This window comes from Patella vulgata, chromosome 3, assembly GCF_932274485.2.
Source record: "Patella vulgata chromosome 3, xgPatVulg1.2, whole genome shotgun sequence".
In the NCBI taxonomy this organism is placed as follows: domain Eukaryota; kingdom Metazoa; phylum Mollusca; class Gastropoda; family Patellidae; genus Patella; species Patella vulgata.
In genome coordinates, this window is record NC_065881.2 from 45,163,428 (window position 1) to 45,184,165 (window position 20,738).

The 20,738-nt window shown below is 34.9% G+C and overlaps 3 protein-coding genes across 4 annotated transcripts in view; 2 read left to right on the top strand and 1 right to left on the bottom strand.

The window, feature by feature from the left end:
• The window catches only part of LOC126814591 (N-acetylgalactosamine-6-sulfatase), a 36,982-nt gene extending 30,182 nt beyond the window's left edge, over positions 1 to 6,800 (top strand). The window contains exons 11-14 of the mRNA XM_050539844.2: positions 1,826 to 1,928; positions 2,368 to 2,489; positions 3,118 to 3,235; positions 5,995 to 6,800. Coding sequence (XP_050395801.1) covers positions 1,826 to 1,928; positions 2,368 to 2,489; positions 3,118 to 3,235; positions 5,995 to 6,081 — 430 coding nt within the window. The 3' untranslated portion in view covers positions 6,082 to 6,800. The remainder of the gene's footprint in view (positions 1 to 1,825; positions 1,929 to 2,367; positions 2,490 to 3,117; positions 3,236 to 5,994) is intronic.
• A 1,703-nt stretch (positions 6,801 to 8,503) lies between these two features.
• LOC126814601 (glucose-fructose oxidoreductase domain-containing protein 1) lies at positions 8,504 to 14,466 on the bottom strand. The gene has a single exon (XM_050539868.2). It carries the CDS (start codon positions 14,289 to 14,291, stop codon positions 13,104 to 13,106), a length of 1,188 nt encoding a protein of 395 aa, XP_050395825.1. The 5' UTR covers positions 14,292 to 14,466; the 3' UTR covers positions 8,504 to 13,103.
• Positions 14,467 to 14,615: 149 nt separating this feature from the next.
• LOC126814586 (CCR4-NOT transcription complex subunit 10) overlaps positions 14,616 to 20,738 on the top strand; it is a 32,302-nt gene continuing 26,179 nt past the window's right edge. For both annotated transcript variants that reach the window (XM_050539835.2, XM_050539836.2), the window contains exons 1-3: positions 14,616 to 14,691; positions 16,274 to 16,632; positions 17,524 to 17,674. In XM_050539835.2, the coding sequence (XP_050395792.1) occupies positions 16,357 to 16,632; positions 17,524 to 17,674 (427 nt within the window). In that variant the 5' untranslated portion in view covers positions 14,616 to 14,691; positions 16,274 to 16,356. The remainder of the gene's footprint in view (positions 14,692 to 16,273; positions 16,633 to 17,523; positions 17,675 to 20,738) is intronic.

A 20,738-nucleotide genomic window follows, 5' to 3' on the forward strand; every position in this document is an offset into this window, starting at 1 on the left:
TTGGGTCAACTGACGCGGTTTCGATTCCCCTGCTGTACGTGACACGGAGTGGAGTCGCCTGTCCAACCCTCGTGGGTGTTCTACAGGTCCTCCTGTTTCTTCCCACTGCTAAAGACCCGTATGCGCAAGCTAATTACTGATATAAAATTGAACCATATGTTAGTCCTGAAATGACCAAGTTTGTGTCGAGTGGACGTTAAACCCAATTTATATCTCTCTGTAATGAGTGTGTATTTATTACAGGCTGTAATGTATATTCAATGTGTACTGATCAATCAGTATTGAACACCTGTATAGATAATATGTATTGATAAATCACTTGCAATGAGTGTGTATTGATTTTTTACCTACCTGTAAAAAGTGTGTATAGCTAAATCAGTAGAATAACAGCAGCGCAAAGTCTGTACATGGAGTGGACCAGACAATTGATGAAAGCCATTGGCACCTGGAACCACACTCTCAGAAAAGCCTGGCGCAATCCATCGGCTGAGTTTGGTCTCTGTATGACGTTATTAAGTCTCTGAATTTCATCCCAAAGATGTTCAAGTCCGGACTAAGGGCTGGCCAGTGCATAACGTTGACACCGTTCTGCTGTAGAAAGTCCCAAGTAAGTCTGGTGGTGTGGGCACGGGCGTTGTCATGCTGGAAAACGTTATTTCGATGACGTGCGAAATGTGGCATGACATGGGGTCCGAGAGCTTGATCGATGTAGCGCACTGCTGTGATGCCGCCACCTCTCCCTGGACCAAGAGTTTGGAACACCACAGGACCCACTCTCTGGTTCAGGCCGATTCCACCTCAAACCATTATGCTTGGACCTCCCCACTGGTCTATCGTTTCATAACACATTGGTCAGAAGAACGCTGGCCACGTCGACACCATATTCTGGTCCTGCCATCTGCAGTTGATACGGAATACCGACTCCCATCTGTGAACAGAACAGTTCTCCTTTGCCTGTGTCACCAGTTCTGGTGTTGTTGGGCAAACTGTAGACGTTCATGTCGATGGCGAGGGGTGAGGATCGACACGCGGTAAGGTCTACGGCAATGGATGTTTTCTCTGGTGAGACGTCAGCACACTGTATCGGTACTGATGGGTCTTCCGTGTGTTTCTGCTGTCTGACGTGCTGTGTCAGATGCCTGTGTGAAGGGATTCTGCAAGTGCTGTCACACATTTTGGCGGTCTTGTCGCCTTGTGGTAACCCTTGGTCTACCAGTTCGGGGGCGATCATCCGTGGTATGTTGGTGCCGAAAGCGTTGCTGAAGCCTGTAGATGGTCCGAACATTGATCTGGAAGTGATTGGCAACGGCTTGGGCAGTGTGGGCAGCGTCGAGTCTTCCAATAGCCTGGTTCCTCTGAGCTGTCATGAGTCGTGGCATGCTGCTGATGTTGTAGTGAGAATGATTCAACCAGGTATGGGGGTGCATTTTATAGGGCTGGTCCTGGTGAACAGCACGTGCAGCATGAGTTACATAAAAATCATGGAGAATACATTACCATCTCAGAAGTCAGGTTGCGTTTTTGAGAACATTTCCTTGGTTCAATTCTGTGTTTGGGAAGGAGCCTTATTGCATCTATTCAGTGTGACATACCAACCTGACGTTTCTTTTGCTGCTTAGTATATATTGATAATTCAGTAGTTCACACAGATAATATGTAGGCCTATTCACATAATCACATATTTTTTATTATGGGGAATGAGTGTATAGAATATATAACCACAGACTTTTTTATTTGTTCATGTGCCTTGGTCTTTGAATATATAATTACTGTTACACAACGATTTTACTTGGTATTTCAATTAGTTTTAAACTTGTTCTTTCAGAGAAATATTTTACTATAGAGGTGATGAATTGATGGCAGTAAGACAAGGTTTATATAAAGCTCACTTGTGGACATGGACCAATTCTATAGAAGAATTTAATAAGGTAAGTACTAAATCACAGCAACTCAACAAGTGAACATTGCCAAACTTAATTTATTCTTATGTTGTCACAAATTTTTATCAAATGTTTGTATTTTGATAAGGGTGAATTTAAAATCTAAATATCAAATCAGTGATAATATGAGACTGAGAGAGAGAGATGTCCACTCGACACAAACTAGGTCATTTTGGGACTAACATATGGTTCAATTTTATTTCAATAATTCACTTGCACATAGGGAGGAAACTGGAGGACCCGGAGAAAACCCACGAGGTTCGAAGGCAACCCTACTCCTTGTCACGTACAACTGGGGGAATCGAAACTACACCAGTTGACTCAATGACAGACCTTATGATGCAGCGCACACGTGCAAACCAATCAGACCCCCACCCCCGTGTAATATGCACAAAGAACAATGTTTAATAATAATTTCTTTTAACAGGGTACAGATTTTTGTCCTGGTCAAGAAATAGCAAATGTTACAACACATGACCAAGTCAACAATACCATGCAACCGTTATTATTCCATCTTGGAACAGACCCAGGAGAAAAATATTTAATCCAGTAAGTTGTATCTATAGCCATATTCTATAAGTGTTTTCATTGCTTCTTTGAGTGGCATTTAATAATTGAACAGTAACACACTAACACTATTTATGGAATAACAATTACTGATTTATTAACATGCAACATTTCGATGATGATACTCTCGTCTTTATCAAGCAATGATAACCTATATGTAAAACATCATGTATTTATATGGGGTTATTTCTGATACAATCTGTAATTGACAATTGGTGCAGGGGGATGGGCATTGATACAGACACATAAAGCTAAATGGCTTTGCATTGAATGGTATAATCAAATATCAGAAGACAAAACAATCCAAACAAAGCTGCATTGAATTTTCAATGTTCTTAATCAGATTGCATGCTTTATTGAATATTTAATTAACCACAGAGATAGCATATTAATGATCATTTTTAGATGAAAATGAGCAACTTCCAGGAGGCAATACCCTTTTCTGACTCCAGGACAATGTGGATACTGGTGGGCATGTTGTTGTTACCAATATTAGAGGCATTATTGTATTAGAATGAATCCATTACAAATTACTGTAATTGTTGAAATCCTTAAAGTTATAATGAATTGGGTAAATATTTGAGTTAACATACTGATGATGTTTTTTCAGTCCTATGTCACATGAATACAGAAAAACAATTCCCGGAATACAGGCAGCCATCATGAAACATAAACAAACATTAGTACGCGGTACACCCCAGTTAAATTATTGTGATTCGTCTTTAATGGTAAGTATCTATATAACTGCAGGGTAGTCTAATAATGTAAGACACTTTTCATTTATCTCTTCATAATATTCATTTGCAATCGGATTGTAATCATACATCATTTAGATCATGACATCATGGATTTTGATATTTTGCTTCATGATACCAAAAAAGATAATATTGTGAGTTTCCATGGTAGAAAGTCACTTTCCATGAAAGATAATCTATCAACTTTGAATTTTATACGGCCACAATTGCTGCCAGAGTTATGGCCCTTGATCACTTTGAAAAATTTTGTGGACGCTCTAGAGGCTAAAGTTAATATCCGATTGACTTTAAATTTATACACAGTGTTTAAGGTCATGAAATGAAGAAGCCTATTGATTTTCAACGATATCCAATAATTACTGCCCGAGTTATAGCCCTTGATCACATTGAAATATCTTGTGGACGCTCTAGAGGCTAAAGTTAATATCGGATTGACTTTAAATTTATACACAGTGCTTAAAGGTTGTGGGACAAAGAAGCCCAGTGATTTTCAATGATTTTCGATAATTACTACCAGAGTAATGGCCCTTGATCACTTTGAAAAATCTTGTGGATGCTCTAGAGACCTAAGTTATCATCCGATTGACTTTAGATTGATATACAGAGTTTAAGGTCTTGAGACGAACAAGTATATTGATTTTCAATGAATTTTGATAACTTGAACAGCTAAATCCATGATATTACATGTTTCATATACTAAACATAAGCATGTGGCAGAACTAAAAGCTAAACAAATTCTAATGATTTTCTGATAATTACTTAATGAGTTGTTACTCTTAATCAGATTTTACTCTATTATAAATGTTTTATTACCAACAATAGAAAAAATATGCGACAACTCTTGTTGACTGCTCAGACGACTTAGCTGCTGTGGGCTACCTATCTTTATATGTCTTAACCAAGAAAAGTGCTTACATGCTCTTCTCCTTTGAAACTCTCATAATTACAAGTTTGCCTATTTATCTTAAGCTATTGTCTATTTGCTTAACAGAAAACACAAGGAGTTATAATGAAGTGAAATGAAATGAGGTTTAACGTCCTACTGTTCTGCTCCGAACTGGGCTAATGAAGACGGGCATAAACCATACAGTGTGCTATGAGGGAAATTTTGCCCGGACAGCGACACTACGCCCTACTCTTATATCGACTTCCAACTGCCAAGGAATCTTTTACGTGCATGCCAATGTGTACACGTGACCTCGGTTTTCCGTCCCATCGGAATGACTAGACAGCTGTCCTTGTTAGGCCCTCCGTCCTGCATCACTGACAAGGGGGAACAATGCCGGAAAATCTGGATGAACTTTCTCAGGCGATGCAGGGATCAAACACTCGACCTCCAGGCTAGCGAGCCAGCATCTTACCCACTTAGCCACCGTTGCCCCCCAATGAGTTATAAAACCAACACATACCTTGGTTGTGTATTGTGTATTGTAAGAAGTTCATTTTATAGATATTATAGTTTGTGTATTTGAACTGGTGTGATAGACTAGAAGTGTGAGTTATATCAGACAATTTGGTCACCTGTGAGAGTAGGGAGGATGCGACATAAACAACATTCACTTTTACAGTGGATTCTGTGACATCCGATGTCTGATCACTCCGGATTGCTGTGACATCCGACAGGATTTTCAATTTATTTCCTTATTACTTCAGCCAAAAAATCGCTGATAAATCCGGATTCTGTATGTTCCGAATTCCGACATCAATCAGCCGTCCCGTCACATAATTTCCATTGAATCGACACCGTATAATCCGTACTTCAAACGGTGGGTGTGAAGCATCCAATTATCGGTGAGATTAAAACTCAATGGGTGTGAAGCCAGAAAAGATTAACAAGCAATCACCAATCAATTATCGGTGAGATTAAAACTCGCAAGCGCTGGTCTGTGTTGATTACTTTGATAATGTTATAAATTCTTTGTTGATTATTTTACAATTTATAATCTCTTGTAAGAGTGCGCTTGGTATTTGATTTTAGTTACTCATGTCAAATACCGCAACATTATATAAAAATTGCCGTGATTGAAGAATCATTATACATTATTGTATTCAAAATGTCTGAACATCCTGCAAAGTGTGCCAGAACAGACTTGACATTAGATGTAAAGCGGCAACTTATACCAGATTTCGAGAAAGTTCCACGACCTGCATGCGCAGAAGGAATTAGCCGTTAAGTATTCAATTGGCCGAGCTACAGTGTCAGACATATTAAAGCGTAAAGATGAATTTAAACAGAAGTTTGCCGATATTGTTAATTATTTAATGTAATAAAATTTTGAAAGTACAGAAAGATTTATCATTGTTAAATGGAATAGCATTCTGGTGATTCGAAGCTACAATATAAAAATACTTCCGGTTTTGGAAGTAACAGTATTTCCGGTTTTGGAGAAAGCTTGGTATTCTGACACGCTGTGTGATCCGAAATATTGTAACGATCCCGCACGATGTCGGATGTGACACAGTCCACTGTATATTTAGATATTTGTTAGCAAGAGAGAGAGAGAAATGGGGTTGAATTTTATTTTATTAATAAGCTTGCATATAGGGGTCTTTATCAGTGGGAGCAAACCGGAGGACCGGAGAAAACCCACAAGGTTGGACAGGCGACCTTACTCCTTGTCACGTAGAACCGGGGAATGGATATTTGTTAGCAGATTGTGTTACACCTGACTAGTTTTCAGAATATACATGTAGTATATTAATGTCTTTAAATTTTCCATGTTTTTTTTCAGAATTGGGCCCCAACGGGATGTGAAAAACTAGGTAGATGCTTGAAAGCACCTCCATCTAATCGTGAACTTTGTGTTTGGGAGCACTAAAATAAGAAATACTATTGAATTATATTGTTTTAAAATATGGGAATTTGTAGTAACTTTTTTAATGGAACCACACATTTCTTCTCAAATTCATTTTTATATCCACTCTAAAATTGTTAAGATAGAGGAAGATATGCACTTATTGTTGAGCATGTTTCTTTCATGTCACATCTCTTATATTGAATTATTGACAAAAGTACTCATTCCATATAATGATTTTTATATTTGATATATGTCATCTTGATATTTGCATACTTACTGGTATATATTACATGTATTTATATTTTGAGATGTATGTCAAGTTCCAATGTCTTTTCTTTTGATATGAAAGAAGCTTTTGAACAGAATTAAGCTTAAAAAAAAAGTTAATTTACCGGTAGTAGTATTATATGTTTCTATTATGAAATGGTATGCTGCTGTATTCTTTTAAATGTCTGATGCATATCTTACCTGTTGAATTTATTGTTTTCGAAATTTTTCATTTGTATTTTATCTGTTCATTTTATATTTATGTTATTTAAGATACACATACTAGGTCCTATTTGTCTACACCATCATTTTGAAAAATATAGATCCTGGATATATTATACAACTAAAGTCTAATTGGTATATCTGAGGGCTTAGGGCACTTCCATGTGAAAGAGCTGGTTTTCTCAAAAATGCATATATGTGGGAATTTGACATTGTTTCAATTGATTTTATAATAAATTATATATTATATTTGCATAGTTTATAATCTACAAGGGATTTTAATCCTAGACAATGCAAGTTCAAACCTAAAGTGAAACAACTGCACCTCCCACCCCACCCCACATGCAATCATTGTCATAGCACCAAAAAAGGGCTATAATCTTCTCTATTCATGGACACCTTAAAAGGGCAAATTTAGATGTTTCCAGTTTTTTTTGTCATGACCCACTCTTCTCCTGATGGATTACAACTAAAATTGATAGATATATTTCCTTGGTGATGCTTATTCATATTTGTTCAATCTATGTTGCTATGACCCATGGGAGCAGAATAGGGGCAGCCTTTCAGGCATATTTTGTCATTACTCCCTTTTCCTGAACAGCTGGATGGACTTCAACCAAATTTAATAGGTATTGATATTATTATTATTATAATTTCATTTTGTGACTCTATTTATATGAGTTACTAAACAGATGAGTCTTCAGTTTAGATTTAAACTGAGATAGTTGGGTACACTCTCTGATGTTTCTGGGTAGTTCATTCCAAGGTTTGGCGCCCCTAATGGAAAATGAAAACTCGCCCACCTGGCGCTGAAAGCGTGGAACAGCTAGTAGGGTTTTGTCACGTCCTGAACGAAGATTAGATCAGCCAGTGGTGTAAACATTTCCACCATATAATTAGGAGCTGTTTTGGTTATTACTGATTTATAGGTGTTGACGAGAATTTTAAATTTTATTCTGGCTCTCACCGGTAGCAAGTGTAGCTGCTTCATATACAATGAGATATGATCATATTTTGAGGTTCCTGTGACAAGTCTTGCAGAGTTGTTTTGAGCTATTTGAAGTCTATCAAGAGCTGCTTCTGGTGCTCCAGATAAAAGTGAATTTGCATAGTCTAAGTGTGAAATGACCAAGGCGTTGATAACAGTTTTGAGAGCACCTGGATTCAGGTAGTTCCTAATTTTGGAGATAGACTTCATTTGGAAATGCATGCGGCTTATGATGTTGTTTATTTGTGGTACAGCAGACAGATGTTCATTCGTTAGATATCCAAGAATTTTAACTTTAGATTTTGGGAGGATATCACAGTTTCCAATCCGGATTGCATCAGCTTTTATTAAATTATGTGCTTGTGCCTTAGTTGATATTACCAGAAATTCTGATTTACCATCGTTTAATTTTTGTTTATTGTTCAACATCCATTTACGAATGTCCACAAGACAATTTTTCAGCTTCCTTAGGGATAATGTCATTGATACATATTGATTGATTGATACTTGGCAAGATTTGTTCAAATAAAGTTACTTGGTCACAAAGGGTTGGAGCAGGGCACTATGAAGAGACAAATTTAGATACTTTAGATTTTTTTCCCCTCAACCCATTAAATAGATTACAGCCAAAATTGATAGATATGTTGCCTGGAGGGTGCTTATTCAGATCTGGGCAAGAGCAGCTTCAAGGTGCATAATTTGACATTCCTTGCCTTATAACTTTTCAAACATTTCACAAAATTTTGTTCAGATCATAACTATGGTACCTTTTTATGTTGTTTTTGAAAATACTTGATTTAATCAAAGAAATGACAAGGATAAAACGTACCATTCATGTTCTCACTAAGCACAATTTTGGAACATTTTCTTAACCATTTGGCAATTGATCAGAGAATAACTGAAGAAATTAAAATTAACTCCACCCATTATCTACCAATCTGTCATTAACAACAAACGATAGTCCAGGAAAATGATATCTTTTTTAATCATAAATATTTGCACATTAATTCACAGACCTGATAATAAAACGTTAATAACCGTTATGTGAACAGAATCTTGAAGTAATGGGGGGCATTTACAAGACAATTTCATACGGATCAGATTATAATTTTCGTCGTTTGAGGGTTCAAAAACTGAAACAAGTGCCTAAACTCTGGAAGTAATTTACAGAAATTGTTGAAATTCAAATAATGCATATAAATTTCATACAGATCCAATAATAACTTTTGTTCATAGTGTTCAATAAAGTTAACTAGGGCCATTACTCTAGAAGTAATTAACGGAAATTGCTGAACTTCAACAGGCTCCTTTGTTTGACTAATTTAGATCATGAATATAAATTTCAAAGATATTTAATGGTAATTTTGTCATTTGAGAGTTCCCAAGGTTCAACGAAGTAAAACAAGGGCCATAACTCTAGAATTAACGGAAATTTCTGAAATTCAATAGGCTTCTTTGATTCCTTAATTCAAATGATGCATATAAATTCCATACTGATCGGATGACTTTTGTCATTCGAGCGTTCACATGGTTCAACAAAGTGAAACAAGGGCCATAACTCAAGAAGTAATTGACGGAAATTGCCCGACATTCGATAGTATTCTTCACTTCACTAATTTAAATGATGCATATAATTTTCATACAGATCTGATAACGTTGGTCGTAACAGCATTCACAAGCTTCGACAAAGTGTAACAAGGGCCATAACTCTAGACGTAATTAATGGAAACACGCCAATGGTGAGGCTGAAGTCACCCTTCGAAATCACGGAAGTGTCAAAAGGGTGTATCTCGGGGAAATTATTCAAATACACTTTTTTGCATATTTAAAATCTCCCACTTAATATGCACATTTCTGTCTAAGCTGTGTATCTTTACACCAATTAGAACTATTCTGGGCATCATGTATCTTGATTTGTGTAAATTTTGAAATGCAAAAGGTTCTATTTCTTAATCTTTAGAAATTCTTAGATACACCCTTTTGACACTTCACCGATGATATATAAATTAATTGCACATTCATCTATTTCAAAGTATCGAGTAATCAAACTAATTATCTATGCTTAGTCTTAAGCATAAAATGTTCACTATCAAACTAAGGTTTTGAAGTACCTGGTAGTGAGTGAAATTATACACTTAAGTTTTATCACTCTCCATCAGTTAGAACCAAAGTTATCTTGTCCCAAAGCATCGAGCAAAGAAATTGCTTAGCTTTGCTTAGCATTAATGGGAAATATTAGTCATTGAAATTCACCTAATGAACATCTATACCTCAAGTAAAAGCAGTTATGTTGCAAAGTCTTGACCAATCAAATTGCTTATCGTTATTTAGCCAAAGCAGAAAATTCTCATCATCGAACTTAGTCAATGTATTGATATAATGAATCTATACTCAGAGTTTCATAGTTCTCATCCAATTAGAACCAAAGTTATCATGTTCCAAAGTCTCAACCAATCAAATTGCTGATCTCTGCTTAGCCTTAGTGGAGGATGCGCATGAACGAACTATGTCAAGGCACGTACAGCAAGTTTGAACATTCTACCTCAATTAAAGGGAGAGTTATCGTCGTTTTGCTTACCCTGAGCCGAAAATGCTCTCATAATCAAACTTAGTCAAGGTATTGATGTGATGAAACTATAGCCTACATCAAGTTTCATCACTTTCACTTAATTAGAACCAAAGTTTATCGGGTCCCAAAGCATCAACCAATCAAATTGCTTATCTCTGCTTACCCTAAGCAGAAAATGCCCATCTTCGAACTCCATCAAGGCATTCACCTAATCAATGCTTACACCAAGTTTGAACATTCTACCTCAATTCGAAGGAGAGTTATTATGTTCCAAAGTCCAGACCAATCAAATTGCTTATCGCTGTGGTTACCCTGAGCAGATAATGCTCATTATTGAACTTAGTCAAGGTATTCATGTAATGAAACTATACACCAAGTTTCATCACTCTCACTTTATTAAAACTAAAGTTATTGTGTCCCAAAGCATCAACGAATCAAATTGCTTATCTCGGCTTACCCTCAGCAGAAAATGCTCATATCAAGGCATTGTGCCAATAAACACCTACACCAAGTTTGAACATTCTAGATCAATTAAAAGGAGAATTATTGTGTCCCAGTATTTCAATACAGTTACTCCTTAGGACAAGCCAAACAGTCCTAGCATGTTTGATAAAAAAAAACTCTCTAACTCACCTGTAGAGTACTTACAAAGTATCAATGACAATGTAGTAACTCTTTTTTAAAAAAAAATGCTGCATGACTCAATCTCAAAAAACTCTGATCGCCATTAGAAACAATCTATAAATTACATAGAACACAATTCATATATGCTTCCATCATATACAGCAATCCATGGACATTGATGTTAAACTTTTAAATATTAAATAATGGGGGTTTATAACTTGTTAGTTTACTTCACTTTCCTATTGGGTCATATTGACTCATATGTCAAATAACTACAATACTGATACATGCATAGATAAAGTATATAAAATAAATGACTAGTATGGTAACAAATATGATAAACAAAAAAATCTACAAGTACCTACCTAGAGAAATATGACTCAAGACCACTGTTCCTTTTAATATGGTATTTTATCATTGTCAATAAATATTAATTTTAATATAGGAATTTATGATACATATCATCTACATCTAATTTTAATGCCAAAACATGAAGACTTCATAGAATATTAAATTATTTTTAATCACCGTGTAGATGTATTTGATGTAGGTACGTTAATGTACATGTAGGTATAATTGTTTTAACTAAATAAATACATATAATATATAAATAAAATACAACATGCAATAAACCCTGAATATATTTTATTACATTAACACACAATAATAATATTGAGCAGAATGAGATTTCAGTGAATAAATACATATATACCGTACAAATAAATAATATAGACTCAACAATTTTAATAATAAATGGTGAGTAAACTTTTTGTTCTGTTCTTTGTAAATGCAAAATATTGTTTGCTTAAAAATATGAAATATGACTCGTTAGTGATTTGCTATCTTAGATCTGTCAGGACTATCTTGTCGGAACAATTTAATGCAAATACACATTCCATTATACATATAGAGGAATATGATATCTTGCACAAAGTTTATTTTTCCTCTAAAGCTCCTTTATCAAATATAAACACCATATTTTCTAAAAGCTATACTCATATATATATAACATAAAATTGAATAAAATAATAATATTTCAAATTTGAAAATGTATCACGAACTGCATCATGTCAAACTAAACATACAGCCTCTTATTGTAATAAGATTGTGAAGTTGACCATGAGTATGAGCAAATGATCTGTTAAGAACATTATTATTTTGTAATTGCCTGTTGCCATAGCTTTGTCACTTTAATATGCATAGTTAAAGTATTATCATTACTAATATTCAACTACAAATTATAAACTTCAAAATGATTTAATATTGGTTAAATACAGTAATAATACATAAACATAAAGCAAAGAATTAACGTTAAAACTTAAAACTGGCTTTCAATGATTATTTGTTGTACCCTTATTATGAAATGGTTGTACACAATGTCAGGCTGAAAATGAAATTGCTGTTACCTAGTACATTATCTAATCAAGTAAAAAAACAAGTAAATGTAGGCTATTAGCTAAAAGATAAATATATCAACAATTACATCACATATATGATATATAAGACAGATAACCATGCACTTATTTGAAATACATATATTTTCACACAATAGCTCAAAATACAAACAATATCTTTTGAGCAATTTATTAATCGTTAAAAATTTGATTTTATCATATATTTTATACCATGAGATTTGGTTGTGATAAGGTGTGATTTACTTTTCACATTTGTTCATTCTTTAAAACATGTCTTGCCAAAATGTATGAAATCAAAAACTTTGTACATAAATCTTTACACAAAATGGCTAAAAAAGGATTTAAAAATAAAATGGAACACTATTTTAATAAAACTCAAAATTCCCAATGATATGTCTAAATTAGAGGAAAAGTCCAATTATATTTCCATGAGTAAAAGTGGTTAATTCTGCGTGGAAGGCTTGTAGAACCCTTTATTAAAACCCAAGCAACTATCTGAAGCTCTAGCATCAGTTTTCAAAGAAATACAAACATTTTATAAAAAAATACCAAAGTTGTCAAAGAAATGCAGGTGTATTCACAGAAGTACTAATAAAATGTAAAGAAGTTAGTTTGAGTTCGGAAACGTACTGGTTGATTAGCAAACACCAGGTGTTTGGACAAATCTGCCTATATATAGCCCATACACTACAGATTATGCAGATTATTGTTGCCCTTTTGAAAATCACCTCTTGGCAAAGTTTATAAATGGTAATGAATAGTTGTGTTTACACTGCTTTTCCTTACTTTTACATGTACGTAAGATTTTTTTTTTCATTTTATCAAATTTTTGTAAAAGAGATTCTTTTCTTCATGTTGAGTTTTTTTAAATGCATAAAAATTTTGTTGAATATTTTAGAACAAAAATATCAACAGTTGCTTTGTTTTGTATTTTTTCAGTCTGTTAATTACATGTAGGCTAATGAAGAGAAAATGTGCTTTTTCTCATAGCTGCTGAAAGGAATGGATTTGGTTCTGGTTCTTCTTTCATCATAACAATCTTTTCCCATTCTTTTGTTTTACTTGATTTCTTAATTGCATCTATGACAGTTTGCGTGTAAAGAGAATCTTCAAAAGTTGCAGCTGCTACCAATGGCTCTGAACACCAACTTTGACGTACTTCTTCTTTTCCAAATGCAACTCGTACAGCCTCAACGCTTCTAATCATTCCTTTAAGATAAGGATTTGGTATCTCGCGTCTAACTTTTTGCGATATGCCCATTCTTTCTTCTTCAGAGTAATGAACAGGCTCAAACTGCAATAGATCTTCTTTGATTTTATCATGAGCTTGTCCATAAAGATCAGCCCCTTTAACTGTTAGTCGAGCCTTGCTGCCAACTATGATAATTTCTTGTATGAATGGTCCAGGCATATGTGAATTAAGTGTAACAGTTGCACACGCACCTTTTTCAAGTTCCATTTGAAAAGAACAAAAGTCATCACTAGTTATTTCGCGTATACCCTTAATTTTGTCTGTTTGTTTTTGATATGTTTTCAACATTCCATGAACTTTGGTTGCTTTCTGTGACGTCAGGTATGTTATTATGTCAATGATATTGCAACCTATAGTATTCAACATGCCACCTCCCATTAATTCATCACATGTCCAATCATAGCTATCTTTTGCACTGAAATGATAATGTACCTTGGCTTCACAAATCGTAATGTCCCCAACAAATCCATTCTGAATAAGGTTCTTCATTTTTGTTATTGTTGGTAAAAATCTAAGGCTATGACACATTAGTGACATAAGTCTTGGATAATATCTTGCTGCATTAACCATTCGCAGAACCTCAACTTGCCCTGGACCAGATGGGGTTCCACATAAGACGTGTTTTCCAATGTTTAATGCCTTGACAGCTATTGGAGACTGTAGGTGTGGGGAACAGCTAATAACAACAAAATCAACATCTTTATGCAGCAAAACTTCGTCGACTTTCTGCGTTGTAAATGGTATACCTAGTTCCTTTGCAAGGTCGTCGGCTTGCTCCTTGGTTCTCCCCCATAAAGCCACAACTTGAAAACCACTGGACTTTAAAATTGGTACCAAACATTTTATCGTTGTTGTGGTACCAAATACACCAACTCTTGGTAACATTCTTTTCATTGCGATAAAAGCTGCATTAAATATAATAAATACAACAAGTAGATCTAAGTCCGAATTTAGACGATATCAGCCAATAATGGTTTGGGAATAAAACTGGCATTTCGATTTTCATAAATAAAACTTGACAGGTGAATATAATTATAATAATAAAAAAAACAACTTCCTGTCAGCTTGTAAACTCACTTCCGATTGTGGTAAGCTAAAAGTTTGAGATTGAAAATATTTTATTTTATTTATTATGGATAATGATAGTCAAAATAAATAATTGATGCCAAAAGCATTTAAAGCTGTATGTGTAAGTAATATTACACTTATCTGTTTACTGAAACTCATCAGCGACAATCATTTTCGGATCTGTTCAGGCAAGGTCAAGGTCACCAGAACGAAACGCGAATGAATGGTAAAAATAATAAACTTTTTAAAATACAAAAACAACCAAACCATTAAATATTTATTCTCATTAAAAGGTTTATGACATCAAACTATTTTAAGGAAACCACTACGTAGAGCCCGGTAATTAGCTAGACAGATATTCTTATTTGGTAGGAGTACAACTAACAACTCATTAAAAATAAAATAGGCTAGGCCTAAAAAAAAAACACGTTTTGTGGTTGGGGGGTGGGGGTGTTGGATGGCCAAATGGTTAGCGCGTGTGCGTTGTATAAGGTTTGTCATTGACTTGAGACAACAGCTGTGGTTTTGATTCCTCGGTTGACGTGACAAGGAGTAGCGTCGGCTGTCCAACCCCATGGTTTTTCCTAAATTTCCTCCCACTGCTATTGCTAAAGACGGGCCTACGGCTACACGCAAGTGAATTATTGAAATAAAATTGAACCATACGGCATACGTTAATCCCGAAATTACCTAGTTTGTGTCGATTGGGCGTTAAACCCAATTTCTCTCTCTCTCTCTCTCTCACGTTTTAATGCCAATGACCTAATGTAAAAGTAGGCCTACAGTACAAGCCAGTCTTTTTAGAAGATCACAATTATTTATGAGAATCATATCCACTCAAGGAATAGTAATTATTTTAATCAGATGTTACTGTTTAATGATCCGAATCTTAAGAACCATTTAATTAAGAAAAATGATATTCACAGTTTGAATTGAATTAGATAAGAGATTTCATCTCTCAACCCTCTATGTTTTGACTATTTTGAGATTAGAGATGGTACTATACAGATCCACCTCGTAAACCCCAATGCTTATCACATCGAACTTCAAATAAGCAAAACTGACAATTTTTTTCTTCAAAACAATGATTGATTATTGTTATTTATTAGTTTTTTTTATATTTCTGCCACATCCAACTACAATAAAGCAATCCTACATGTACCTGACACCGGTACACATCATCTCTGTTAAATCGAACGCGATAGTAGCTGGCTAACCCACCATTTTAAATTTGACATCGTTACATCATGAAGGCAGGGCGTTGTGTACAACAGCCAATCAAAGTACTGACCTGATTCAAGTGGCGCAGGAATAATACACTATAATTATGAATGTCTGTATCAATTTTGATAAAAACAACACTTCATTTACTTTATTGACAATATTTGCAGATAAACGAAAGTTGTTTCACTACATTGGGCTGTGTATGTTTAATAAGTTCTGATAGTACAAGATTAATTTTATTTTTAAGATATTACATACATTAAAAACAAAATCAAGTTTGCCAGGTGAAGCTAAAGGCACACAATCATAGCTAAAAACAAGCACATCAGTATATCTCAACGTTTTTAGCTATGTTCTCATAGCTAAGTATGAATTTGATTCTAAATGATACCATAAGCCTTACAGGATATTCCAAACATTAGAATAAAGGGTAGATTTGGTATTACAGGCAGGAGGATATTAATACAACTATCACAAATATTAATCATAGAGGCAAAACAATGACCATGTATATCACTTTTCTGTATATGACATGCTTATAAGAATATTAAGATCGATTAGGCTACATATTTTCATATTTTCAGACTATACCGGTTTCTTACTTCTGTAAAGAGGGAAAAATTAGTTATAATTCTGACTGAAAAATAAACCAGCATACATCATTAACATGAATGAACCAAAGTATGATGAGAATGCAGATATGCCTTCTATCCCAGCAATTACTCCATCACAGAGTGATTTGATGAAACTGGCCACTCAAGAATTTGACAAGAAAAATTTTCCTGCAGCATTTAGCCTTATGGGAAAGCTTGCTGCTCAAAGAACAACTGATCCAAAGGTTCTTCATAATAAAGTTGTAGCAGAATTTTACCAAAGTGGATTGAAGAATAAAGATGATTTTAATAAAAACCTTCAGAGTGTGTGTAAACTTATACGATACGGGGTAATTTTCATGTTTTTGTCTTCTTAAATTAGGGGGGTTGGGTGGCTGAATGGTCTAAGATCATAAGACCTGTCATTGAGTCAAATGGCGTGTTTTTGATTCCCAGCTTGTACGTGAAAAGGAGTAGGGTCGTTTGTCCGAGTCCCGGTATTTCCTCCCGGTCCTCTGGTTTCCTCTCACACTTAAAGCCTCTGCGTGCAGGCTTAATTATTTGGATTTAAAATCCATACGATACAAACTTTCTTGTTGGGGCTAACATATTATTCAATTTGATTTCAATAATTTGATCGTGTGTATAGGTCTTTAGCAGTAGAAGGAAATCTGAGGACCCGGTGAAAACCCTACAAGGATGGACAGACGACCCTACTCCTTATCACGTACAAGCTTAGGATCAAAATCTGCCACTTGACTCAATGACAGACCTTACTTACATAATGATTTAAAGCACATACGTTGAACCACTTGACCTGTGAACACCCTGCTCCATAATAAAGAGGAACACTATTTGACTTGATGCCATTTATCTAGAAACCCTGCTCTTTTTGCAAATGGTTTAGTTCAATGAAATTTTCCTCATCAATAAGAAAACTCAAATTCAAAACAGAGGCGGTCAAAATGCATTACCAGTAGTGACCTTAATAGTCATGTACAGATCATATCAATACTTGTTTGTTTTGACCACTTATGGAGATTATGTTGTATTTAATTCGCTGAGAATAGATTTTCAAGTTACTAAACTGATTTCATTTTACAAATAACTTAGGTTCTGTATTTGTCAGATGGAATATTGGATGTGCATTCCCGGTAGATCTGATGACTTTTTGGCAACCAGAACATTTGATTTTATAGAGTATATTGTAGACCTTAATAAATTTTGATATTTTTTTCCAGCCCCGACGACTATCAAGTGAAACCGAGGCGTTAGAAGATGTTGATCAAACAGTTATATTTTATAATCAGTCTGTTCTATTGTATCATCACAGACAATATAAAGCAGCATTAGAAGTTTTGGAAAAGGTGGTTCCATCATTGGAACCATTAGGTAATTTAACATCTTTTTTGCTAGAAAGAAAGCCCATTTCTTGCTATTTCTTGACAATATTTCCATAATACATGAAATTTTTAGAATATCTTAAAATTAAAACATTATTTGTGAGATTGGACTTTGAAGCTAGATACTGTGGTTCAAGGGAGATAACTCTGTTTTAGTGAAACACTAAAATCTATGGTATTAAAAACTTAAAGATACATTATGGGAGATTAGATAAAGTGCTGGCAGTTATCATGTAATGTAAAGGGAATTTGCTGAAAATTTCAGTCAAATTGATCCACTCTGAACCAAGATATTAGCGATTGAATTTTCGGTCTAGCCTTGATCATCATTACTAAAGTCGGTACGATGCAAAACATAGTCTCGATTATCCATTTCATGATGAAATTATGAATGAAAGTCGAACAGGAAAACGGAATCTAATCCAATAAACATTGCAGGCTAGCGATGACGTCGAGAGATGATTATGGTCTGGATAAGTTAATGTCTAATTAATAATTTAGATAACATTTTAGGCTTAATGTATGTTTAACTGAGATGGGGTTTGGCATCCTACTTTTCTGAACCAACTGGGCTAATGAAGACAGAGCTGCTATTAAGTGAAATGAAATTAGGTTTAATGTCTTCTTTTCTGCCATCAGGCTAATGAAGACGGACATGCGCCCAAAGGGAAATTTTGCCCAGACAATGGTGTATCCACCTACTCTTCATCAAATTCCAACTTCCAAGGGTTCTTTTTTGTGGACGCCACCGTCCAAATGACCCCATTTTTTTTCATACCATTCCTAACAACTACATACTGTTCCTTGTCAGGCTCTCTATCCTGCTGGAAGATTCGGAGGAACTTTATCGACCAACACCGGGATCAAACCCGGGACCTTCTGGTTAGTGAGGTAACCCGTAACACAATGAGACACTGCTGCTATTAAAGATCCATTCTTCATAGTATAATGTGGAATGATGGTGCACATAACTGAGTGCACAAAAATCATTAATTTATAAAGAGTATCTGGATAAAATTTAATTATTGAATCCTGGAAAGCAGGGGACAATTAAATTGTGTTTGTCTGTCTATCCCCATATGTCAAGCGTTTTTGAAACAAAATAACATTGCTTTTAATTAGCGATACATGGGATAGCATATTAACTTGGTATAAGACTGGTTCCTATAGACATACAGTAGAATCTGTATGGGTAACCATTCCTGTTCAGCGACATCTCCTTGTAAGCAGTCACGATAAATTCCCCCCGTAAAAATTCTATTGTTTCATCTCTTTATTCAACGGTCACTCCTCTAACGCGGTCAGCGGTCACTATTTTACTAATAAATTTAACAAAACATCGCTGTTTCAACGGCCATTGTTGAATGATACCATCTTGTCGTACTTCGTAACACCCCCGCTAATCCCGTGAGTAGTAGTTAATTAACTGGACCCCCACTGATCAGGTAAAAAGAAATGTGAAAATAACAATAAACCCAGGATTATCTGTTAATCATCTAGTATCTCTTTTCCATTGCCACTTTGTTGTTAAACAGACGTTTTAGCGCCTCCTATAATATTGCATACAGAGTTACACCCCCTGTAAATCGGTGACAAAATCAGCGACGTTTTTTTTGTTCATGTGCTTTTTTGATAAAATAAAATTAATTCATCGATTTTCTTCACAAAAATGGATAAATATTATCGAATGCATCACAATGATAGAAAGTAGTATCGAAGGTTGGTACAAAAATGACAAGTTATGTCCGAGATTTGAGTAATGAATTTTCGTTCCAAGCAAGTTTCAGCGACGGCAAAATTTACCGATGCAAGTATTAGTATTTGCTCCTGATGCATCCAAGCGTAAAATGTACTTGATGTCAGCACAAAAAAACACAGAGATTTTATTAAGAGGCCACTCCCCTCCCGTTAAGCGGTCAGTCGTGAAAATTCCCTTGGGTGGCTGCTTAATGCAGATTCTACTGTACTTGCCATACTAGTTTTGCTTTCAAAGAAATGTTATTGTTAATGCAGATTCTACTGTACTTGCCATAATAATTTTGCTTTTAAAGAAATGTTATTGCATGGAAAATTCCTGCTGAACTTGCAGTTATGCGTTACAGTGACTAACTGAAATCTTATTGTTGCTTGGTTTGCCATATCCTTAAACTGTCCTGGATGGTCTTATTTTCAGGTCTTAAGGATGTTGAGCAGCTTAAAATGCACATTTTAAAGCTAGCACTGTAACTTTTATTGATAAGATATGACATTTTTTGTTATTTGAGATGATTAATTACATATTAATAACCCCAAAATTGGTGTTGAAAAGTTAGTCTGTATCTTCGACTACTCAACACCCTTAATATCTGAAAGGGGCACCCTGGCCAAAATCTGAAAAGGGCTGGAAAGTGTTATTTTCAATACGCTTAGTAATTTTTAAGGATTAAAACACAGTTAAAGATTGACCAACATAAAGCTGAAAAACTTGAAATTGATAGGGATTTATATAAACAAGCAATAATAAACTAATATTCTCATCTCTTCGTCAAAACGCAGTTAAATTTCCAATAGTTTTATCCAAAATAAGAAAAACCCACATCAAATCTATAAGCTTACTTCCAGTTTTTTAAAGAACCAAGACCAAACATTTCAAAATACAAGTAATATTAAGTTAACCGAAAAAAAAAATCATGGTCAAGTAGATAGAATTTGTTCTGAATTTCCTGAACCTAAATATTTTCTCCTGCTTCTAATACAAAATTGAAGGATTTAATAAGTAAATCTTCATCTTCTTCGTGTAACCTTGATCCAATGCCAACATGGTTACTTAAAGATACATTATGGGAGATTTTTATAAGGAGTTAGCCATTCTTGCTATAACAGTTCAAAAATAGATGATGAAAGAAGAATATATTGAAAATTTCAGTCAAATTACTTTATTCTGAACATAGTTATCACCAGTGTAATTTTTGAATAGAAATGGGATTGAATTCCATCTTTACTGATTCTTAGTATGGCCGATCGTTTGATTGAAAGGCGTTAACTCCACCTACATAATCTCTGCTGTCTTTTGT